At 44.6% G+C, this 26,001-nt stretch overlaps 1 protein-coding gene across 7 annotated transcripts in view; it reads left to right on the top strand.

Annotated features, from left to right (window-relative positions):
• The window catches only part of rerea (arginine-glutamic acid dipeptide (RE) repeats a), a 118,760-nt gene that overhangs the window by 44,648 nt on the left and 48,111 nt on the right, over positions 1-26,001 (top strand). For all 7 annotated transcript variants that reach the window (XM_088399084.1, XM_088399095.1, XM_088399091.1 and 4 more), the window contains exons 2-3: positions 14,669-15,173; positions 22,917-22,987. In XM_088399084.1, the coding sequence (XP_088255210.1) occupies positions 14,813-15,173; positions 22,917-22,987 (432 nt within the window). In that variant the 5' untranslated portion in view covers positions 14,669-14,812. The remainder of the gene's footprint in view (positions 1-14,668; positions 15,174-22,916; positions 22,988-26,001) is intronic.

Genomic DNA, 26,001 nt, shown 5'->3' with positions numbered 1-26,001 from the left:
TCTCATTTTCTTTCTAATATCCAAGGTCCTCTGGGATCAAAATTTTGTTAATGCCTTGGATGGCTATATTTCAATTACATATAAATGACCCAATTGTTACAGTAGTCGTTGATGTGAATGAGAAAAAAAATGCTTTGCCTCACGGGGGAAAAAACAGAACAATTAAAACCATTTGTAATATACTGGTTAGATAAATATCTCTTAATTACTACCGTCTGTTTGGCTGTGTGAATGCTGCTTGGTTACACACACGCACAAACACACACGCACACACACGCACGCACACACACACACACACACACACACACACACACACACACACACACACACACACACACATAACCTCCTGTCACCCTCCCACTTTTGACCTCAACAATGCAGGATTTGCGCGAGCTGCCTCATCATAAAGAGAGGCAGAAAATCAATGAGAAGCCTTGGCTTCCATGCCATTGTTGCCATCATTGCCATCCCCCTACAAGCAGCCAGACATGCTTGTATGAGGGACTCAGGGCTTTTACACGCCACTGTTTGGAACTGAACAAAACAGATGAAGAATTGCTGTCATTTTGGTAGTTTGTTTACGTGACACCTACAAGCGATGAAAGCGATAGCAGCTCCAAAGACTGGTCCAGTTAAGGTGTGCATCAGTGCATGATATAATTGATAATAAAAATAACAATTGCCACTTACGTCAATGCTGAACTAGCATTTTTATTCATTGGCTATACATGTGAACGATCCATTTCAACTGGGCTGGCGAGTTAATGTATTCTAGTCATTGTCTCAAGAGAAACTCCATTTACACAGCCATATATTTTGGTTGCGCGCCGCAATTAAAAAGCAGATTACAGCTAAACGTCATCACAACAGCAATCAGGAAGTAAACCAGTTTTGACTAGTTTTAAATGTTCTTGGCCGCAGCGGCATCTTGGACCCTGCTATCGTGTCCATTTGTGTCATGTAACTTTACAGATATCACCTATACATTGAGAAAGGTTATTCAAAAGCCTTTTTACGGATGTGAGTACTGTTTTGCTGCAACATAGAGCTGCTCTGTTGTGAAGCAAACGCTAATCACAGTTATTTTGGTCAGAACTGAAACCACAATGGTAAATCCTCACAGGTTGCGGTTCTCCAGTGAGCCAAGTCCATACTTGCCACATATTTGATGTAGCACACATGAAAGGGCGCTAAGGAGGCATTACTTTCTGCCGGGTGAATACAGAACTCGAGCATGATGAAGAAGTGGCGTTGTGCTTTGATTGTTCATAAAAAATTCCATCTAATTTGTTGTATGCACAGTGGAAAGGCCGATATGTTTAATTAACATAAACCCCCTGAGCCACGAATGAGTGAGAAATTGGCATAATTGAAAACAGGTCCTATCTTCTTTCCTCCCCTCTGTGTGTGCACATCCTTGAGGCAGCTCAGCTCATCGGAGGGCACTTTCACACATGTTAAGTGTGTGCGTGTGTGTGTGTGTGTGTGTGTGTTTGTGTGTGTGAGAGCGAGCAAGAAGGAGAGAGAGAGAGAGACATCTGGCTCTGTTAAAGCCAGTACGCGGTCATAAAGTGGAATGGCGATCCCCACGGGGCTACCTGCGCTACCTGAACACTGTCGTGCAGAGCCTCCTTGTCCCTGCCTATTGACATCCCATCTGACAGCGGCTCTGTGGTGTCAACACTCAGGCTTGACTTTACAATCATGAGAGATAAAACAACAGTGTATTCATTGTCAGGGCACTAAAGCAGCTATCGTTAAGACTTTAATGTGTGTTTTTATGGAGCGCTCCCAATTGTCCGCAATTTAATCCCTCAAAGAAGCATCCAGTCGCCCTTCGGGAGGTTCTCCGACAAACATGTTTTTCCACACTCTCCACTTTCCTGTACCCACCTCCTGATTCCTGAGCAATTGTTACAAAATATGATCATCAAATAAGCGCAGCGAGGAAGCAAGTGTCCACGCTGAGCATCCGTATCCTATTTTAGCGAGTAAACATTTAATGCGTTTAAATGTATCACCGCTTTATTTATGCATAGAATCTGCTGTTAACTCTGAATTATACATTAGCCCATGAATAATGCATCTGTGCCATCCCGTAATGATTACTCGCCAGGCAACGAATGGTAATATTTGCTGATACATTTAGCCATTGATCTTGCTTGTGTTTAACCAAGCTGATAGAAATGATGTAGCTCTATTTTGTCTTGAGGGAAGGGGGACTTTTTTTTTTAAAAAGGAGATAATCAAAAGCAAGCTAATTGCTGTTTTCATTTTGCGATGTCTTTTGGAAATGACAAGTAACCTCTTAGGGATGGAAACAAAATGGATGTAGCCTTTCAGAGCACGCACACACATTTGCTCTCAAGCTCATATTTCGAGATGTCATTTCTTCCATCATTACAAAGCTCTCTGAAAGGCCCACACTTTCTCCTGGCTGCTCTTAAGATGAGTTATTCATCCCAAGATTTCAACAGATCAATGTCCAATTACAGTTTTGTCTTTACTAGCTTGTAGCCGTTCCAGGATGGAGTGTGTTTGTTTGAACTGCGCAGTCTAGACTTTGTCTGCTGGACTGGTAATTTAACCTCTACTTCGAAAAGGTTCTTTTGATACCCGTCTTTATTGGCGGTGGATTTAACAGCTGCGCCGAGCCAGATTATTGGCACATTATCCGCATACTGCTGTGAGTCTCTCATTGCCTTAGTCGTGATACAAGTGCGTACACACACACACACACACGCACACACACAAACGCACACTACCCGTTACAACTATATTGCTTGACCAAACTGAGAAAAGACTGACTTGTTGTCATTTGATTAGGCGTGAGGGTGATTTTGCTTTTCATTTGTCACCCTGGCAACGCAAATTGGAAAACACGATGGCAGCCTCCTTTCTATTTATGGAGGAAGTGCTGGACCATTTCAGACTATCACATCTGGAAGACTCTTCTCAAAGCCGCAATGAATGGCTTTGTCACTCATTTGCACTTGTCAACTTGTACCCGCAAAAAATCCAACATTCAGTTGCTGTGTGGGAGTGATAGACTCCATCCAAACTACCTCTAGTTTCCACTGAAGCAAAATGACAGGCAAAAGGAAATAAGACTCAACACATAAGCGACAAATGCTATTTTAAGGCACTTTTGTTTACATTGAGCAGAGTGAGGTAACGCTTATTTTAAATCTCCGTGAAGTTAAAAAATTGTATCTCAATACATGTGGTGCAATATATTCAAGGGCGGTAAATTTTTAAATGTTACAGTTCGATTTGGTTTGTTTTTGTTACACATTCCTACTAACTGGCTAATTGGACACTGTAGTACTAACAATAACAATTAACCGGCAATTATGCTGCATGACCGCTATAAACAATCATGCTCAACTTTTTCATATCAGGACGTCAGTTAGTGCTTTTAGCTGCCCAAATTAAACTGAAATGGTGCAAAACAGTTAACGCGATCCCAAAGTAATGATTTGCTAGAGTCATGGAACTGTATCAATTGGATGGCTGCCAATATTCTAACCACTAATAATGAATGATTAAGGCATATAGCAGTCTGTTCCGTGGACCCGGTCATAATGAGAGCACCTTACAGGGATCACCAGTGCCCTTGTTCCTGCAAAAATAATGAGGTAGACACTCTGAGCTGCCCCAGGCTGCATGTCAGGGGCTGATCTCTCTCTGAACCGGCAAATCATCGAATGTTTTTTTTTTTTCTAATGCTGAAAAGACAGGCTAATGGCTTTTCTTGATGTGTGTGTGTGTATGCAAGAGTGCTTGCTAGCGTTCATTCACAAGCTCATCTAATTGGGTTGATTGTCAAGCAGAGAGAGCGAGAGTGCGTTTTGGGGGAGGGGGTGAGCAATTTTTAGGAAGCGGTGACTGCACAATCCAAATATGTAAACAAGAAGTGAAAAGATTTGAAATCACTATGTCGATACCACCAGCGTGTTTCCGTTGGTGGCTATAGTTTTTGAAAAAGGAAATAGCCAAGCTTTGCCTAGACATGCGCATTTAAAAAATGTAAACCACACGCGGAAAATGGGAGCGCTTGAGTAAATCATTCACTGTGACCGTGTGCCATAAAACAAAGAGAGGGGAGAGTTAAAGGCAACAGATGCTCACATGGTTTGATTGTGCTTATTGGAGCATGACCTCTCCAGTCTAAACAGTAGACAATGACGCTGTGTCTGGCTAATACTCTGCCACTCATCTGCTCTCCAGAGGCATTTGGTGTCTTTCGTTTCTGTTCATGTTTATGCATTTATCTAGGGATCTTACATCTTTTCTATCGTTTTTTTTTTTTTTACAATCTTTTTGTTTTGTTTTTGCCAATGCTTGCAGCACATTTACAAGCTTCGGAATATAATGAAGTCCCCCACCCTCCCCCATTACTTGGGGATAGAGACAGAGCCAGGCTGTGATTTCTGCAAATAAATGACCCCCCCTCCTACCCCTGCCGCCGCCAAGATGATGCCATTTGTTGTAGGAGATAGTTAATAATTACCAATATTAAACGTTTCGCCTGTAAACAAATACTCCTTAAACACTTTAAAGGCATTTCATACACTTAGTTTTTAAACATTGCTGTACTGTGCAGGAGAGGGCTGAGCAATTAATCATATTCAAATTGACATTGCAATCTAATACAATGGTAGGCTGCAATTTGAAAAAAATAAAAACAGCTTCATTTTAGTTGGCTTTTTCATTTTTTGTATATTTTCTTCATTTATTAATATAGTGGCTGGATGAGTTCAGTGTTTAACAAGTGCAGTCGACATGTTTACATATTGTTTCATGAAACAGATTTGTTAGCATTATTGTTGGAATCTGATTGACTGATTATCTGACATACTGAATTACGTTTACACCACTCTTGTTTGGTAAAATTTCAAGTCTTCGTCACAAACGCTTAAAAGACTACTTGTCAAAGTGTCAACAACTCTCGTCAAAGTAGTTAAATAAACCGCCCTTCATATTAATTCATGGTCCATTTGCCTTTATTTTAGCATAAGCCGTAAGACCAAAACAATGATGATACTCTTTATTGTAATGCAGATTCAATTACTGATTGTGATTGTTACAATATACAGGTGAAGATAATCTTGAAAAAAATAATCACACATGAAATGGCAATGTTTTTAAAAATAGTTCAATCCTAGAACCATCATAGAGCAAATGACAGATTCTCTCACCAGTCTCTGCATTGCTTTTTCCATGGAGTGAAGTCATGGCCTCCCACAGTCTCCACTTCCTCACTTCAATAGCATGTTAGAAAAAAATGAAAACAATCTACATTCTAGAGGAAGCTGGTTTTAAAATTCTTGTTCTCCAAGTACCGGGCTACCAGTATAAACAATGCAACAAAATTGCGTTTGGCGAGAGGTGGAGTGGACTATTTAGAGATGAATATATATTGCAGCAACTAGGTTCCTTTGTGTGTTGATGTTTTATCTTACTGTAGGAGGAGAGACTTTAGGGAACCATATGCTGTTCTGTTCATTTGAGTGCTCATTGCTCAAGTGTGTTTTATGAACTTATTGCTGTTGCTGGCGCGTGTGTTAACTGTGAGAAGATCGAGATAGACTAGCAAGCTGAGAGTCATGTTTAACAACTGTAACTTCAGATAGAAGATTGTGAGTTCCTGGTAGGGGATGGGGAAGTGCTGATAAATGTGGGTTTCGTTCTGACACCAAAAAATGCGAATGGGTGAATTTGCGTTTCCTCAAGTGCGAAAGCGTGGGGGTTGACTGTTCTCACCTTTAGACAATACAACTTGTAATGTTTTTCCAGATTTGATTTAGTGAGCGACTCTAGTTGCATAAATGACAAAGCCGGCCAACAGTAACACGACTATGACCGTGTGGAATGACTACATTTGCTAGACAAAGACCAGCTCTGAAGCAGGCCAGTTTGCCCACATGCCTTTCTGAAGGCCAACGTCTAGCGTTTGGGCAGTGATGTGTGGCCATGCTCCACCAAGCGCCACACTTGACTTCATCTTGACATGGGACAGTTTGAAGTGATAAAACCCTGATCTGGCGTGAGATTCCACTGCGGGGTGTGAACTAAGGCTGAATAACAATAGCTGCATCCAACCAGTTAGACTCATCGGCCGATTAGTTCAACAAGTAAAAGAAAAAGGCACAATGGTGCTGGCAATTATTTTAAACAGGAAATGTGAATGACTTGAACGTTTTTTGAAAATACCCGTTCGACAGACTCCAGTGTGCTTATCTACGCAGGACTAGCAATTGATTAGTCGGGCAAATGAGGTCTGTTATTTTACTCCAGTTTTTGCGAACGAGTCTAAAGATCATGTTAACACCCACTCATGAGCAGTGCAGTTTGCAAACATGCGCTTCTTAGGGTTAGTGTGAGTCATGGCGAGACCGGACACGTGTCCTGGAGATCTGGACTGGCCACGGTCCCCCCAGGACCCCCCCCCGCCTCTTGGTGCTCGCGCGTTACACCACTTGCTCCGGTGCACCCCGCCACCCCACCACAGAGGCTTATCTTGCTAGCATAACAAAGCTAACAAAGAGGATTGAATGCAATAGGATACACAACATAACTCCTCGTCCAAACGGGGGCCTTTGTTCAGAGATCATTGGAGAGGACATCATAACGAGGGAGGAGTTGTAGTACCAGCCGGGCTTTTCATCCTCAAACGCTCGGTATGTTGTTGCTGAAGGAGATTCCTTTCCTGATAAGGCTTCACAGAAAGGTATTCCTCTGGGACCGGGTTGTTGAGGGATTTCTACAGTTCTACCGTGTGCTGATTAAAGGAACACTTGTAGATAAGCCCTTTTAAAAACAGACCATTGTTGTGTGCGGCGTGAAGGGAAGACACATGATTCGGATTTTGTAATGGTTCTCACCTTGGCGTGATCTGCCACTCTGCTAGGATAAATAATTAATGACAACATTGGGGGGCTGAAATAGAGCTATTACATACTAGTGCTGAGAAATGGACCGTCTATTTAGAGCCCATACTTTCCCATAAGGCCACAGCATTAGTAGATACTCCAGCTCAAGGTTATTAGTGTGTGTGTGTGTGTGTGTTTCATTCTTGAATCCTCCATGAAATACATGCCCTTTGTGTACGTGTGTGTGTGTCTCGCACAGGTTAATATACACGGATACTGTTATGGCACATGTCACTTGAACTAGAGGTGGAACAGCATTTGCCCTTCGCTTCCTTGGATTTGCGCCGTTTGCACCGCTCGCCCTCTGGGCTTTTGTCTCACGTTGTTTATTTTTCCATAAAAATGGAGTTCATCATTTGTAAGAGGTTGTTGTGGTGGTGTGTAATCTTTTTGCATCTTTGGACTGGATCACGATGAAGGTTAACGGGGCTCAGGCTTGTCTGGATTCAGCCTTCCTGTTTACTCATTGCACGATTGCAACTACTTTCACCTTTCATGTTCCCCTCTTTCGGGTCACACCGCCGCTCTTATTCCATTTCACTGAAGCTTCCATGCAGCTTCCAACCTGCCCTGTGAGTGGTGTGCATTAACATCTTAGATATCCGTGTAGGAAATAGCTGGGTAAACATGACGCAGTTCTTGAAGCACTTCCCATTCCTGGATACCAGCAGCCCCTTTTCAGCCTGCTCAAATGAGCGCCAAGATCAGTAAAGCTCTTCGTGTGAAAACGTTTTGATCAGGATTGGCTCATCACAGATTGTCCGCACACATATTTAAAGGAAACAAAAATGATATCAAGGCAGGGCCGTGTCCTGTTGCTTGTATTTCCAGCTGCTCAGATTTCCACGGACACATCAATTAGGAGGCATTTCCTACTCGTGCTTGGTTTGCCCTGCTGAGTAGCAAGCGAGGAGATGGAAGCGGGGAACTGCTGCGTAAAGTGATCCAGCCAGTTTTGCTGACTGAAGCACAACGTCGTGCTTTCTTTCGCTCCAGCAGAACCACCGGCATCATAAATAAGCTAAGAGCATGTTTTTAGAGAGATAAACTGTGTTGGCTTTGATAGCGAGCAGAAATGAAGGGTTTGGACCCTTTGTTTGAGAAAGCGAAAGGCAGACTCTCTAGTGCCCCCTTGTCCCTCACATTAATTATCATTTGATGGTAAGGAAATAAGAGCGGGTCACATTATGAGGTATAATTATTCATTGCAGCTTTTGCCCTCACTGAACTACCCCTCCCCTCTTGTGCTCAGTGAGGAAAGCGGCGGGCCTGTCAATTGAACCCCCCCCCCCCCACCCCCCCAGCTTTTCAAAAGAGAGGACAGAAGGGAGCAGGGTGAAGGGCGCCATTTGCCCCTGTGATATATGAGGAGCGACAGCAATGTACGTTAGGTGCATCTGAAAGAAAGACAGAAGGTCAAGGTGCATTACACTCCGGCCATTTACGAGCCCAACGCACAGGCTGACCCCGCACTGCAAATATAGTCATGTTTGCGCGTGTGTGTCCATGTGCGTCAATGGCCTACACATTTTAAGATTGAAACGTGTGTCAACAAAGATGAATGCGCCACTGTAGTGAATGTGCTCTCTGTGGCTTTTTGTACGCTTGCAGATGCAGCGAGGAAACTGTTTGAACATTGACCGTAGCTCCACAAAACCGGCTTTTGCCCTCGGAGATGGCAGAAGTAGTTGAAGCACATTTTCTGTCCATAAGTGTAGCCGTGACGTGCGCTAAACATGTCACTCGCTTGACATTACAGTCGAAGCTCTAACTTTCATTTCGGGTCACTGGTCAACCTCCAAATTGTTCTGATTTTGAAAGCACCCCATAAATAAATAATGTAAATAGATAATTTATTTCGGCACTGGCAGCGATAGAAGGGTTTGTGGTGGGGGCATTCAAATTCAGAGGTTCCAAAGTATTTTGTACTTGACATGTAATTGCTTCAGCGCTAAGGCAGGACTGAAAATCTTTGCGAAAATGTTCAAGGTTACTTAACGTTTTCACTGTCGTTTATTAGCTGTCATTTATGGTCCGGTGAGAGAAAGAGAAGCCAGAAGAAAAGACTGCTGTGGTCAAAGCTCAACATTAACATTCCAGAAATATCTGAGGCTTATTCACAGCCTCTCTCATGCTCTGCCGACACTTTTTGAAAGCGTCAGGACTGAAGTCAGCTGTGTTGTAGCCTCATTGGACTGTGCACAGTAGAGGATGTAATGAGTAATCTTAACCATAAACATGCCTCGTGTGCGTGTGTGCTCGGAGAGAAACAAGACAGGTGCCATCAGATCAACTGAGTCTCAATATCGCACTCAAAGGGCTCGAGTCTAATCTGTCGATGATCTGCACGCTGTAGTGTTGCACTGCGAAGCTGATTGTTCTTGGCTCCCTCTGGTCATGTTTTAGAAAAATAATTGCCTGTTACAGCTTCTGTGTGTTTTCAAGTGAAGAGCTAAACATTCGCTTGCGCTGCAGGTTGTAAATCACGCATGCCGTGCTTCCTTCAAACATTTTTTTTTAAAATTAACTAGCCTACCTATATGTATGTAGGTGGCCTGTGTCTTTGTGGCTTAGTACTAAAATGGCACTGCTGCTGTAAGAGGCCCAGTCGTGAAGGCTACATGTTTTATGAGCTCTCCTCAAAGGATATGAAGCACTGAGCTCAGATCCTGCTTGTTCCAGCAGTGTTTTCATCACTCTTGGCCACTTCCCAGACTTTTTTTTTTTTTTTTATGTGTGTGCAGTGAGGAAGTAAAAGCACATCCGGCAAAAGAAAGTATACCTCGCCACCAAGTTGATAGCCGGGCTTTATAAATGGGGACTATTTGCACGCTGCGGTCACAATGAGGAGATTCATGATTTTCTCCTCATGAGCATTTCAGAGGGCACACTCCTCATTGTCGGGGATCAGCGGCCACCACGGCTGAGATGGTGGGTGTCGAAGCTGAACACAGTGAATATTGCACTCCCCCCACCCACTGCTTTCGGGAGCCATTCTTTTCATTGCGCAAGCAAACTGTCAAACCGGGAAGGTTGGCTGACAGCGTCTTGCTGTGTCTCGTCCGCCATGATTTGTGAGTCATATCTCTGGTTGCGGCAATGCTGTTGCGCTAACATAAAGGCTATCAGCCAATGAACATGTTTGGAAGATGGATCTTTTCTTGTATTGTTTTGAAAGGGTTACGGTCGGTTGGGTTATGAAAACAGACTTCTCTAATTAGATGTAATATCATCCTATGGTGCTGCTGAATAGGGCGTTTGTCCCTCGGCCACTCCCAACCATCTGCTCAACGATTGTGTGCAAAATTTCCCCTCATTGTAGCTCGCTAATATCTGTTTGGGAATGCTTTAATGCACTGACCTACTAATTTTGTTTCTAGGCGATGTTAGCCAAGACACCCTTCAGTGTCCCCAGTGCTGCCAGTCTCAAGCCTCCGAGCTGTCTCATCTGTCACGTCACTCTGGGTGCTAGCTGGAGGATGTAGGGCAGCCTCATGAATACATTCCTTCCCCTCCTCACCACGCCCATTTAGGCGACCAGTTGTACTTGAACTCATGGATAAGATCATTAAAAAGACAATCGGATCGGAGAGAGAAAAGCTGGGCTGTTTGATTGCTCAATATCAAGAAGTGGCTTGTGTGTGAGTGTTGCAATATTTAAACCTCCACTGACAGACAACAAAACCAAAATATTTTTTCACCTCCATCTGATTGATTAAATGTCACATTGACATTTTCTATTCTAGTTTGAGCAATATTCCATATTACACTTGTGTTTAGTTATGGTACTCTACATATTTATGACCACTTTTTGATTCACTACACTTAACTCATTCAGTGCCATTGACGGTTATAGACGTCAAAGATATTAACTGGGTTGGCTGTGAATGGGTTAAGCACATTTTGCATGTGTCCCCTGTACATCGCACGACCCTCGTTACGTCTTTGAAAAAGAAACGTCCTTGCCGAACGGCCATCCCAAAGAACCGAAGAGAAACCCAATTAAGAGTCACATTCATGATAACGCCACTCGCCACCACATGCCTCACATTCTCCGCTTTTCTCTTATCAATGGCCCTGGCAGAGAGGCCCTTCACTGCTCTCGAGAGTGTCTCATTGAGGAAAAAGGGGGAGAGGTTAGCATGCCTGCAACCTTGGCATTTCCCTCCGGAGCCTCCTGAAAATATGATTCCTCATGAAAACCCCCTGAGCTACTCGACTGGCCTCACGCTCGCACCGCATGAAAAAGCGACAACCACGATTGGGGCTGCTGGCATAATGGACATCCTGGGACAGCACCATTGTGCCAGCCACTCTCCATTGGCGAACTCGTGGCAAACACACGCACACACACCCTAGTAAGTAGAAAAGGGTTTAGTCTTCTTGGAGAGATGGAAGAGCAGCTTAAACCCTGTGGTGCACACAGTCTGATCCTCATCAACGTGAGGTGGGTGGAAAGCACTCGACTGCAGCTACTTCTCTAATATATTGCAACACATGTATCACATTTCACACACACCGATAAGGCGCGCTTTATGAATAGTCTCGTATTAATCGTTGTACAGGTAGACTCCTTCTTTGCTTCGTTTCCTCTCGTAAGAGGTTACTTTTTTCATCACTATTTCATTTATCACCACGATTGAGTTTCGCTTTCTTTTTGTCTGTGTGATGAAACATTTAGAGATACGCAGAAGAATAACATTTTGAAAAGTGGCCGTAGCACTGATTAGGGTGCTTATGGGGAGCCATTTAATAGAATTTTTGAAAAGGTTTGGAGAATCTCTCATTGAATGTTCTGATGTCAGCGTAATAGGGAGGCAAAATTGCTGCTTCGAGACGCTTCCATAGCCGATGCCATGTGCGTTGTTATAATGCTCCACGCCTAGTGCCGATCCATGAAATTTAGGCCGTACAATCGCAGGCAAATTTCGTAGCAAACTAAAACAAGGGCCTCTTGAGAATAAAGCGAGATGTGATTACACAAGGTAAGACAAAGGCGCTGAGTGCAAGGCCCACAATGAATCCCCGGTGAAGTGCCCTACACTGTACCTCCAGCTGAGCCTTTTATTGTGCGCTTGTCTCTCGGTGGCTCGGATGACGGCTCAGATTATATCGCACTCACTGAGTAATGGATTGGAGCTGACAAAAACCCGCTGCATTTCCACAACATTCCAGCCGGGATCCGCTCACTGCCGAGGATCTGCTCGGTTGATCGGGATTAATTGGAGCTACCCCCATTGTTAATAACCCCCGAGTATCTTCACGCTAGCATTGTTCCTCTCTAATCTCTATTCACGGGAGTATTGTGTTCTATCCCTTTGCAAAGCTGCCTGTAAATCCTTGCCAATCACATTTTGCTACTTCATAGTTGTGCAAATGAATATTCCAGAAGGATGGTAGACATTTGCTCCCACAACCAAGTGCATTGCAAATTTCTCTAAAAGGTTACTCAAGCTAAAAACGAGCGCTGACAAAATTGCTCAGGCTTAGACAGGCTTTGGTAAAAATATCATCAAAATGAGTTAATGACAGCGAGTAAATGAATAAAACATGGCTTTGTTTCAAGGATGCGCAGGCGGGCGGGAGAAGCTGGAGGATGGGTGGCAGTGTTTTGTAACAGGAACCTCATGTGTGGCCATTGTGTGTGTGAGGGGGGGTGATGTTTTAATCGAGCCGCAGACTATCTCAGGGCAAAGGTCACATCTGAAAAGACTCGGGGAAGAGAGAAATGTATTTGAGCCCGTGCCCGGCTGGCTGCTACCCCCTTGACTTTATTGCACTAATGTAAATGGTGGATTAGGCATCGTTGGCTGGGGGTGGGACCCTCTCTTAACTCCTCTCCAGCCACTGTCTCCCCCTCCCTCTCTTTTCCATTAAGACAGCTGGTATCTTTCAAAGGGTCCTGGCCCCGTGATTGATGTGTAATAGCTCCAAGACTCACCTGCCCCCTCCCAGCCGCTTCCCACAAAGCACTTTGTTTCTCGGCGAGTAGGCATAGAGCTTCCTTGCCCGCCGTCACCGTTTGCTCCGTGTCTCCCTTCTGCTCTTTCAACCGAACGACTTGAGAGCAACTCACCTCGGCTGCGGCCTGCTTCAAACTGCTCTTTTTGAGCAACTTCACACTCCAGCTTCTGATGAGCAATGCCTTTAAAGCACCTTTCGAAATACTGCAAACTAAACAGTTTTCCTTCATTGAGGATGCCATGAGCTCCGTAAATTTGGATTGTTTCAAAGTCAATCCAGATGAAAACTAGATTGTAAAGATATTTAGTGAGCCCGCAACTTCAAAGTGGAATGACCTAGCCTTCAAATCGTTACGTTGTCGGTTTCATAGAAAGAGGCTTATGTTTCTAATTAGAGAGAAGAGGTGCTTAGCTCACGCACTGATTCTGACGGCCTCCAGGATTAGAGCTGTGCTATCAAATACAGCAGTCATCAGTGTTTTCATGTTCCTCACACCTCACAAGACAAGCTTCTGGATATGGACACTTCAGGGGGGCCCAGGGGTAGTTTCGAAGGTGCCTTACACATGCACGGAACTCTCCCGAGCCCATGAATATCGTGGGCGCATTAATGTGTCCCCCGTGCGTACAACAGGCTTGGCAGCCCAGCGGTCGCCGTGGTAACTCATCATTAGGTGATTAATGGGGCTGTGACGAGGCTGCGGTTTAATCAAGCCTGGTGTTTGCGAGCGAGCCGACAACAGGAGCAGCTGCCCTGTCAGTTGGTGTCTGCTCACAAAGTGACAGCACCCGCTGCTTAGGAGCATGGTCGTCACCAAACACCTCTCTTGTGTATGTACTGTGTGTGTGTGTGTGCGTATGTTTCACATTTTGCAAGTCCTGCTGTAAATGCTGGCTTCCTCACAGATTGCTGCCATTCCTGACACTCCACTCTGCTACCTCAGCCATGGTAACACAGCTTGCCTTATCCGCGTGGCAATGTAATGACTATTTCCTGTTAATTTGTTACTGTGGAGTTAGCCAGGGCAACGCGGGCGTTAAGTGTTGATGCTGCTTTCAAGTGTAGTAAGAATTTTGTGCGCACAACGGGCTTCTTCAACTTTGCCCACTCGGAGGCTTTCATTATGCTACCAAAAAGGACATTTTTGGAATAGCTGGAAATGCCCCATATCCTTACCCGCCCGATTGCTGCATTCTTCCCTCCAGACCTGTCATTTGACATTAACACAGCGGTGCTTGTGGCGAAGGACTTGGATGGAGGCGCGGTCCAGTAGAGTACACACACGTACACAGCAAACAAGAGTGTCATTACAGATGGTTTGCAGAGAAGCTGGCCAGCAAACTGTCAGTGAGCTCCATGCCGTTCGCTCTTGTGCTGTTTATACTGAAAAGCCCCCCTGACACATTTATTGGCTGCTAGCCTCATCCTCCGTGTTTTGTTTTAGTTATTCCGCCATGACCTCCATTTAATATGTTCTGACTTTCTTTTCAACATCCTTTTACTGTGTACACATCGTAATGCCTTGTCGAGAGACGGCAAGTGGTTTTGCAGGAAGCTAGAAGGTTCTGGCCGTTTGATAAAGCTGCTCTCACAAGTGTTAATGATTGCGGAGGATGCTGCCAACAATTACCGTTGCTAGCCTCCCCAGCCGCCCAGCCTCTTGGAGCAATCTTGTATTGCCCATGAACAAACTATTAACCTCTGTCCAGTAAAGATGATGCTCACTCTTATTTTCTTCTACCTCTTTTTGTTCCCCCCTTTCTCTCCAGCTTTTCTGAAACACTGGGGTTGTTGGTGTGGCCAAATTTTCCCTGGATTTGACCAGTAAATTCAGAAGACTGAAGCCCAGGCTCACAGTCTACCTTTCACGGAGGCCCAGCCGTGAGAGGACTGAGGAAGGCACGTGGCGGATCATGACGGCTGACAAAGAGAAGGAGCGGGAGAAAGAGCGGGACAGAGACAGAGATCGGGACAGGGACAAGAGGGAGTCTGGGAAGTCCCGCCGGCAAGACGGGGAACGGGGCGAGAGCGAGAGCTCCAGGCCCAGGCGCAGTTGCACGCTGGAGGGCGGCGCCAAGAACTATGCAGAGAGCGAACACAGCGAGGACGAGGACAACGACAACGGCAGCACGGGCGGAGGCAGCGGCACGGCCGAGGAGGCCGGCAAGAAGGGCAAGAAGAAGATGCCCAAGAAGAAGTCCCGCTACGAGCGCACAGAGAACGGAGAAATCACGTCCTTCATCACGGAAGACGATGTTGTTTACAGACCAGGAGGTAAGTCCTTGTCCCGTCTAATCTAATTAACAGCCGGGCAAATGCAGTAAGCCCAGTCAGTCCCCATTCATCAAAGTCCCATTAGAAAGATCATCTCACACACCCCGAGTAACAATGCGCTGTGGTTTCTTTTGACCTCCCCCCATTGTTGTTGATACACTCGCTTTGGAAAAAACAACTAATAAATGTGTGCCCTTTACAATTTGCTCCTTCCAGATTGCAACTACTACCTCAGGCTAAAGGCCAGTGCATCATGCAATCAATTCCAAGTTGACCCTCTCTGTGCTTTTTGTCTCAGGCTGAGTCAATAAAGAAAAGTGGTACTTCAATAGATGTGATAGTGGCGGCGGTCACAGTAATGACTTTATACAAACGTGATTGAACTCACTGGAAAGTGTGCCTTCCTCTCCCCAGACCAAAAGGTGTTTTAATGTTGAATAGATTGGGCAAAATCACCAACCAGTTAAAAATCTCCCTTAATGTTCCTGTTGAAGCAGTTGTTGAACGCTCGCTCACGCGTTTGTTGCGCTAGAAATTTCCCTTGTCTCATATCTGTTGTGTCGTGCCTATTTAACTGCAAGCAAAAGGTCAAGTTGTGGGCTGTTTGTATATTAAACAGAAAGATAAAGCAACTTAAAGCCTTGTGTTAGACAGTCCTCGTTATCACGTTGCTGCGCAATCACACAATCCCCCCCCCCCCCCATGAGCTGCAAAAAGGGATGGACTAATGCTGTAAAACGGCCCGCCCTGATGACTGTTAGCTGAATGCTCTCTCCTCTGTTATCAATACAGATCCTTAAACCACCAAGCACACTCGCTGAAACCAAATCCGACCATCGCTCTCTTTTCTCGTCTCTGTCTAATAATCGGCACAGGCTCCACCGAAGCCCCCCCCCACGTTTAATAGACAGCGCACCAAGGCTTTGTCTCATAATTCAACCATGCGGATGGTGGGGGCCGGTAAAGGAGATTGACAAAGAAAAAAAACGTAAGCAGTCAGTCACATCAATGAAACATTCAAAAGGCACATAAACAAAGTCGAGCGTCTCAGTGGATTAGCCCTGACGAATATTTATATTTCCACATCTGAGCGAACAGCGGAGCCGGTGCCCGCTTGATGGGGAATATTTATGTTTCCTGTCTTCTTCTTCTTCAATTAGTTTGACAGGTCGAGAGCTGCCTGGTTGTCACAACCTTGCCCCCTCCCTCCCTCCCTCCCTCCCTCCCTCCCCTCCCTCCCCTGGCTCCTCCACACTCCAGTTGCTCGGCTGTGTTCGATCAGGGATGAGCCGCTACACTAGTATGCAATTTACCACCTATTGTCAACACAGAAGATCTTCCACCTCGGTAACTGACCTCCTGCTGTCTCCTTTGCTTATTGTTCAAGTGATAAGCCCCGTGTGTGAGTGCAGTGTGTTTTCCTCCTCCTGCTTGCTAGCAGCCTTCTTGCAATCAGATTTGATGTGCGCAGCTTAGGCAGGCACAAAGCCTGCGATGGATTATGCTTCACTAAATGTTAAATCCCTTTATAGCCGTCTAGTGACACACAATATGTAAAACTGACCACCCTTGGTGAGGGATTTGCACCGCCTCCTACCCGGGTAGAAGAGGGACTGGGATGAGAGGAACAAAACAAAAATGGCTATACACGAAACAACCCCAAATGGGGTTTTAATTGCTTCCTTATCACTGGGCCTACAAGTACACATTTGTGTCATCACATAAGGTGAGCTCGTATTGAAATAGTTTTAGTCCCAAATAGTCCCAATCTCCAGCCACCAGCACAGCTTAGCCTCTCTATCCCTGTGAGATGGGTTCGGGCGGCTTAGCGCTGACTGCATGTTAAAGGGTGGAAGATGTGCGGTCTGCCGCTAGGTGTTAGCCGCAGTTTAAAATGATGGAGGTGTGCACGAGGAGTTGTCCTGTACTGGTTGTATCCAAGTCCCATTCTGTGCAAGCAGACAGACCTAATCAATCTGTGTGCCCTGTGGCTTAGCCCCATCTCCTATGGGCACCTCCAGGAGCTGCAAAAAAAAAAAAATCTGTTTATTGATCCTCTCTGGAGATTATAGAAACAGCCATGAGGGAGATTAGTGATACAGTACTGTAGTACACAGAGGCACACAGGTGCAAAAACAAAAAAGGCACACAGAAAGCTAATGACTAGTTGTGAAAATTCACAAGTACCCGACACCACATAGTATGGACAATGCATTTCTTTTGAAACGGTCACACTAGTGCTGTCCTATCTCTGACAAACACCCGCCTGCTGTGGTGACACACAAACACACAAACACACACATATAGCGGAACTGTTTGGTGCTGCAGGTGGCAGGCCGCCATAGCATGCCTCCTTCCTTCCGAACTCTCCCTTTCGGCCGCTTTGTTAAAAATGGCGAGCACTAATGGAAACCACCTGCCCTCCCCATCTCACTCGGCACTTCTTCCTCCCCCTCGTGTGTATGTCACACAACATGGCTGCCACAGCGGTGCTAGGTGGATTTGCTTTGGCTCGGATGAAGACAATGGATTTGATTTTGTAAAATCTCCCCAGAGAGAGTCAGATTAGTGTAGTAGCAGCACCTTTGTGTGTGTCAGTGAGATTGCAAGCTCACCAGAAGCAAAGCACCTTGTGCGTGTGCACGGCTGTTTCGGTGAGTTGTTGAAGTGGACGGACAGCTGGCGCTTTTTGCTATGCAAGTCAGGAGTGTCTGTCTCCGTGTGTGTCGCTCCATGTGTCATGTGCACACACATTAAGCTGTGCGCCATGAGTGTGTTTGACACACGGTGCTGTATAAGCAGGCCTCCCTTCCCTTCCTACCCCTCCTTTTCTCGCTTCTACTCAGGACCAACTGTTAGCGGTAACGAACAGCATGTGCCACCAATGAGTTACATCTATTAGGAATGTAAGACTCATCATGTGAGTGGAGTCGTTTTTGTTTCACAACTTGTAATTTATCAACGTCATCTTAATCACTTCACGTATGTATGTAAAAAAAAAATTGAATTTAATAGACCTAAAATGGCAACATTCCATTGTTACTGTTTTGTTGTACCCTGATTGGACATTGCGCAATCTAATTCTAACAGAAACAAGAAATTTTGATCTTTTTTCAGTGCTGACCAAACAATCGATAAAATATTTACTCCTGAGTATGGATTCCTCTTGAAAAGCCAGTAGTGTGTGGTTCAGTATGTGAAGGGCCACTTTTTCAGTAGCTAGGACACCGTTTGGGCTTCGAGCCAGATATGCGCAGCACATCTCGAGTCAAGCCGCTGATTAGCTCGCTTTTTCTTTTTTCAGTCCGGCTAACAAGGGGGCCAAGCCCTTCAAGTCATCTTGTATTGAAACAAAACAGTGTGTAGCTTGTCCCTAAACTGCATAGATCTATTTTTAAAAGCCTGGTCTTCTCTCCCACGTCTCCCCATGCTGTAGACTCGGGGGGGAAAGAGCTTTTTAGTGAAACTCAACCACCTGCCGCCCGCTAAATGAGAAAGTGTGGGTTTGCTGAGCGGAAAAGAGGGGGGGGGGGGGTGTCAAAGAGCCTCTGTTCTCCCTTAGGAGCTCAGTCAGCTGTAGGCAAGGGGGCTGACAATTTGGCCTGCTAGGTATTTCCCACTGCTTTTCCAGGCCGGACAAGGCAGAACTGTTGGGCAGGTGCTGAGGGAGAGAGTTGAGAAATCAGGTGTCTGTGCCCCTCCAGGCCTTCATTACGTGCTGTTGGGCTAACCCAGCAGGAAGTGGCATCCATGGAGTTAAGAAACACATCCTTTTTGCCGGGTTTCTGCCTGCTGTCCAGACGAAATATTTGTCATGTGAACAAAAGCATGCTCGGTGTTTCGGTGAAGATTTTGGTGTTGCTGACAACCACAAATCAACAATGAGATTTGATTGATTGATTGATTGATTTATTGATTTATTAGTTTATTTATTTTACTCACCCTCGGGCTCCACTTTAATCTCCATTAACGTGATGAACGGGGCAAATAAAAGATTGTACAAGCACTTTATATAAATTGGAACAGTATTTTTTTTAATTAATATTTTAACTGTAATGCTCTTTTCAGTTTTTAACCGCCACTTTGCACAATATAAATGAATAGAATTTAAAGAACAGCATGAATACAAGACAGCAGAGAAGGCAAAGCGTTTCTTAACAGAGATCAACTTGGTTCAAATGGCTGAATGTGAATACGCTACAGCACAACCAGACACATATTATTTATTGCTAAAGCAGGTGATTCACCATGGCAACGACAGACACTTCTCTCCTTATGAAGATGGTGTACACTAAATCTAACATTTGGAAGCTGTTATTTTTTCTTTTTTTTTTTCCAGGAAACCTTCCTGCATAGTCTTCCTCATCAGTCTGTCTTCCTCACTGGATTTTTTTGGGGGGGGGTTTGCCTGTGGGTCCCCTTACACCCCTGTGGTTCCCTTATTGCATTCCTTTTGCAATTTAATTTTGGGATCAGTGCACTCTAGGGTGATAGACATTTGAACATTAGTTGGCAGACGTAGTATTCCCAGATACACTTTTGTCCCATGTGCTGTTTTTATGTGCCATTGTCACACCATTTTCTATTATGCATCGAAACATTCCTCATCTTTATAGGGTGTTCACACTCGATACGTTTGGAAAAGCTAGCCAGTGTCAATGCTAAGGCTAAGTTCATACTGCAGGCAAATGTCACCATCACATTGAATATGTAAACGTGAATGCTTACACACACAAAAATTCCACCCAAAAATCCGAATTGAGCTTTAAGACCTCACAGTGTGAACCAAGACCAAATGTGCGGGGGAAAAATGGACCAAATATCATTTGGTACTTTTCAAATCACAAGTGCTATCATAGCCTGGGTAATCGCCAAGCTCCAGCTTCTGTTTTTGATATTGTGATGAATTATTTAGGCAGTTGACTTCTGGAAAAAGGTCAGACTAGACCCAACACCATTTTTTTATCCGAAATATGTTGTTCATTGCATACGTTCAATAAGTATTGACATGTTACTGTTACACATGTCTTTTATTATTATTTATTTCATTGCAGTTTTTCTGTTGGTGTTGCCTCGCTACAAGAAACCTAATCTTGTCTCGCCCCTCCCCGTCCCTTCCCCTCTCCTGGAACGTTGCAGCAAATTAAACAGCATCTTATTTGCTCTGTAACAGAGAGAGTTGGACACAGCTCTTTAGCTGAGACGAGGTGTGTTTTAGATTAGCTACGCTTGGCAGCCATAAGAGAAAGGCTGGCTGAACAATGAGCCAGGCAGAAGAAATTCTTGCATGTGCGGCAAATAATGCATCGAATATCCTGACATCTGATCTCAGGCAGGAGTGACAATGTGATTAGAGAAGCACTGACCAGTTTTCTGTTCTCCCGTGATTATTTATCTCCCCGTTTTGAAAGACACAACTTTGTTAACGTCGAATGGTGTGCTAGTCAGCAGTTTTATTGTAGGGTGGAGGCAAGTAAAAGAAACCAAACGAATGGCTCCTGAGCACTTGACTACAAAGTCCCTGCTGTGGTTCCCCCGTCCGTCTCCAGCACACACTTCAACCCCCCAAAATTAAAGTGAAAGACCAAGCAAGCCCTCCCCCTCATGTGTAGACTCCCACCCACCACAGCTCAAACCCAATGCCCCCTTCCTTCCTTTTCTGCTTATAGCACAGATGTGTGGAAAAAAAGCTTCTTTTTTTTTTCTTTCATCTATGTTGAAATAGGACAAACATGTTTTGGAGGTCGCAGAGGAAATGAATTTACAAGATGCTTTTGACATTCAAACTGGGCTCAAACGCTGTGAATGAATCAGATCGTAACTACTCCACCACCATGGCAGTTTCCCCATCTTCTCCACTCTCAGTGTCTGTTGTTTGTGTCTGTTGATGTGATCTCGTCGCGAGACATCTGATCTGGTCCCTCTAAATAAATGTGCGGATGGGGTGAAGGGACACTAACCCCTAATTCCCCCGATTTGACTCCTCACTTACATGTCACTCGCTCAGATTAGTCTCTTTTGTTCTCCGCTCTCCGAGTCGCTGCATCTCTCCCCTCCCTCCCTTCATCTTGCTCGTTTGGCCGCCTCTCTCAACATGCTCAGACACTGTGTCACTCACAAATCGCACGGGAGTACTGATGGATATTTTCATTCATGCTATCTTGTAAATGACTTCCTGTGATGGTGAAGAAATGGGAGCAAAAGGAGAGAGCTTTTGGGGGAAGACGACAGGAGGGCGGCATTGAGAGAGATATAATGCATCGCTCAGAGCCAGCCAGGGTGATAACTGCCTCCTCCCCTACCACCCCCCACTTCCAAACACCTCATTCACCCCTTAGCAGATAACAAGCCCACCCTGGGGTTACACACACACACACACACACACACACACACACACACACACACACACACACACACACACACACACACACACACACACACACACACACACACACACACACACAGCCTCAAAACAAAGCCAGTGATGTCACAAGAGCTCTTATGTATAGACAGGCGCACCTCTACAAATGGGCTCTTGGCTGTAAAGGCCATTAAATATCTTTTGCCACCTCCTTCTTTTCCTTTTGCAAGCCGTAAGATAAACCACAGCCAGATCAATAACTCAGCTGACACAAACATATAAATAACAGAGATCGCATGTCAGAGAAAATGCTTGCCGCACACCTTTTTTTGACAGGGAGCTCGGAGCAGCATGTTTTAATGACACGAGTACAATGTGACTGACTGTAGCCTATTAAAATGTTGCCTCACGCATGGGCGTGTGGATGCAATCTTAAGCCCAGGGAACAAATAGCTTGCCGTATGCCGAAATTGACTTTGTTTACAGTCAGAATCTTGCTATGAATTAGTATTAGATTCATCACAGAACGACATCTCGTTTTGTTGAAAAGATGTCTAAAGGAGGACATGATGATGTTGCGGTAGATTAATACAGACCTGCAGTGGAGCGCAACTAGCTTTTGTCCAGTTCAACGGTGGTGGAGCACAAAACATTTAGATTGAGAAAACAAATAATTAATCTATGAGTCATATGTAGTCACATCCCATCCATAATAAAGACATCTGCTTTTTGACTTGTGCACATTTTTGTGCGGTGCAAAGACTACACCAGGTGGAGCAGCAGCCATTAGCCCCCCTCCTCAATTGCTTCTTCTCTGTTCTTTTCTCAAGTGGCTTGCTGTATTTTGTCGGCTGCGGTGTGAATGTTTTTGTTCCATGAAGGGGAGGGGCGGCTGCGGTTCATGACCCGGCTACACCACCAAGCCCGCCCGCTAGCCCACCTCCTTGCAACACTTTGTGATAGAACTGCTTTTTACATTTGTGAGGGTTGTTTCATTTGGCAAAGCATGTGGATTCCCTTCTTTAAGGGATATATCTACAATGTAAAACTTTTGCCAAACCAGGTTACACTAGGCGGGTGGGGGTGGAGGTCAGGGTTAACTCCAGAATTGTGCCCTGATTTATAAATGGAGTGGAACAATGGCATAATTCCCCTTGGGCGTAATGTTTGCTTTGGAATAGCAACCTCGTAGTGCTCCAAAAGTCCTTAATCCTATTACCCGCATTCCAATTGAATTTGCTTCAGTTAGGGGGGGGGGAGTCTTTTCAACTGAGGTAACAACACTCCAAATAATTTCTGACTGAGCTTGGCTGCATCAAAGTATAAATGCCTCGGGAAATGGGAACTTCTTCACGCTAACACACTTGTTTGTTTTCTTACAGATTGTGTGTACATTGAGAGTCGCCGGCCCAACACTCCTTACTTCATTTGTAGCATTCAAGAGTTCAAACTGGTGAGTAGTTTAATTGCCTCCTGTCTGTCTTCTTTTTGTGTGCTCGCGCTTAGGCTCTGAGGTGCTGGAGCGTGGTGTCATTACCAAATTCCAGCCAAAAGAGGCCGCATGTTGACTTGTGCAAACTGTGTAAACCAGTTGATTTTTGCGTCAGGTGGAGGTGCATTAATGCTGGAAATGTGAACAAACGTGTTTGTCAGCGTATTGACTAAATTAATTTGAGGCCTCTAATTCTCATTGAATTTTGTTTCTAATTAAACTGCCCACTTGACCCTTTTGCCAAATAGTGGCTTATTTGTCTGTTAAAATCATCCTTGGTCAATTCCTTGTCAGCCGACGACTCCTTCTCGTTCAATGTAATGGACAGAGCTGCGTTACGTCTCCAAAGGCGGCGGCGGCTTGTACACTTGCTTCTGTCAGTGAGCTTTCGTTGTCTTTTAGTAGATTGGTTGTTTCAACACACCATTGAGGCCTTGTTTAGTGTTGGCTCACCCCCAGGGGAGCCAAATAATGGCTAGCAAAAGCCAGGGTGATGATGAGAGGTCAGCTGAGAGGCCATGCGCATACACATGCACACACACGCGCACGCACACACACACACAAACACACACACGCACACACACTGGCTTTGCAAATGTATTGCTATGGATGTGCGTCCGTGTGTGTTATGTATTCATATGTGCTATGTGTGAACATTTATGACTGTGAAGGTCAGTGTTATGTGGATGGCTTTTTTTTTTTAAATTTCTTTAAAGACCCTAATCCTGGTCACAGAGCAGTTTGGCCCTCAAAAGTCCATGGTACAGTTCACTACCTTGACCAAGAGTGCCAGCAGAAACCTAGATGCGACAGAAATTATTGTCTAGAAAAAGAAAAAAAAACCCGACTCCTCCAGTTGATGGATCTCTCACTCTCTGGCTCGCTTCACATGTGTGTCTCATCCCCCCCTCCACCTGTAATTAATGAACAGCCATCTGCATGCATTTATCTGTTTGAGCTGACCATATCTTGCTACAACAAGAAGCCACGCTGGCTCTTCCAAAAGTGTTTTATTTTTTATTTTTTTAGGTCTGCCCGGCTGGCTCCAAATCACAAAAGGCTGACTACAAAACGGCTTTGAAAAATCTCTGTTTACTCGGCCAAATAAAAGAGTCTTCGGAGGATAATATTAGATCCTTTAAGTAGTAATTGTACATTCTCACTTTCAAAGCTAAAATGTACCCCTGAGCACAAAAGCGGGCCAGACAATTTTCTCAAGGGTTCGCTCACATGTTGCTCTGTTGTTGTACTTGAAATGTTTGTATTTCCACCTTTTGCCACCACATACTGAAAAGAGTAGACCGCAAGCTACTTGGAGATGAGCTCTCAAAGGCATCAACGCAATTTATTTCCCATCTTGTAATTCCTCCCGCATCTCTCTCTGGCTTCCAATTCTTTTCAAGCAGCGCTAAGCATTGATTGACATGGCCGCACCCCTTCTGCGCGAGGCTGAGCTTTGAAGGCGCAGTCGAGGAGAAGGACATTTTATTACCCCCAAACTAAACAACCTTATCAGTATCCCTTGCCCTCTGCCTTTCCACATCTCTCCATCCAATCCTGGAACAGTCCCACGCGTGTATTTTAGCTAATGACCTGTGAATCCAATTAGTGTGTAGAAATGCCGAAAGCAGCCATCACTCTGGCTTGCTGTCTTGTGGATTGAAGCCTGTCCCTTTTCTTTTTCACTTGGGGGATATATTCTACTTTGATATGATTCACTGGCTTGTCATTCCATGTTACTCACACACATAAACACAAGCAGAGCAGACTGCCAACAGAAGCATATCCAAATATAAATCCTGCAACGTAGGGCAATCATCTTCCCTTGTTTGTTTAGTCACCGGCTGCCACTGCAGTGCTAACAGCAAGCTCTCTGACATATTGATCAATTTGCACAGCCCTCATTTTACGCTCGTCCTACTAAAATGTCTGCACGGAAAGAGCAGCCTCTAGTTGGAGGACATCTTATTCATCTCATTCATCCATTAGGAAGGTAGAAGAAATTGGAATACCGTGTTATCTATGCATATTAGAGGTGCAACAATTAATTGATTAATTGGCAGCAACTATAATTATGAAATTAATCAATCATTATTTTCTGATAATCTATGAATCATTTAGATTCCTTTTTTAAAGTTAAAACTGTATCTGAATTTATTTGTTATTTTTCTGGACTGTTGATTTGAAATTATGTCCTTTTTGATTAAATTGAAGGAAATTTAAACGTGTATTTTTTTGTATGACTCAGTGATTAATTGACACAATATTTAACAGATAATCTATTATTGAAATAATTACTTACAGCCCTAATGTATATTAACACAATTTGATGGGTTTAGTAATTGATACATTCATTAATTCATGATAGTAATGTTGAATGTGTGGAATTGGTTATAATTGCATCTTGAAGCATTTGAGACAAGTGCAATAATTGTCTGCAACCAGCAGAGGCGCTATTTATTCAGTCTAAACTAGCTGACCTGAGTGCGATTTAAAATGTCCATTGAGAGAATATAATAAGCAAAAATATCCCCCTTTTACATTGCTGATGATTAATAACAGTGTTGCGATACAGGACGAGAAGCACTCAATATCTCCTCAAGGACAGTAATGCCCATTAACGCCCTCAAGTAAGACTACCGGAAACCCCAAGTACCACAGCCTTTTTTTTTTTTCTGCACAAAACACTTTTGAATGTGCAAATATGGTGTATCTGTCAACACACATACACATAGACCCTCCACGCTGCGATGGTGAAAATTGGATTGCTGGTAACAACAATTGTACCAAACATGCTTGTGTAATTAAACAGGGGAAGAGAGGCTGTGTGTGGGCGTATGCATTGGCATACTTCCCCTGTTCCTGGAGGGAGAAACACTGCAATCGCTTCATAAGATAGAGAGGGCGGGGTACAAGGATGCTGGGAGAAAGGATGTGGGGAAGGGACAAGGGGGGGCAGCCAGGATTGAACGCAG

The sequence above is a fragment of the Syngnathus floridae genome, chromosome 2 (genome assembly GCF_059516105.1).
Source record: "Syngnathus floridae isolate MCC-2025c chromosome 2, RoL_Sflo_1.0, whole genome shotgun sequence".
Lineage (NCBI taxonomy): Eukaryota > Metazoa > Chordata > Actinopteri > Syngnathiformes > Syngnathidae > Syngnathus > Syngnathus floridae.
Note: the sequence above shows the minus strand (reverse complement) of the source record. Positions and strands in the feature narration are given on the sequence as shown.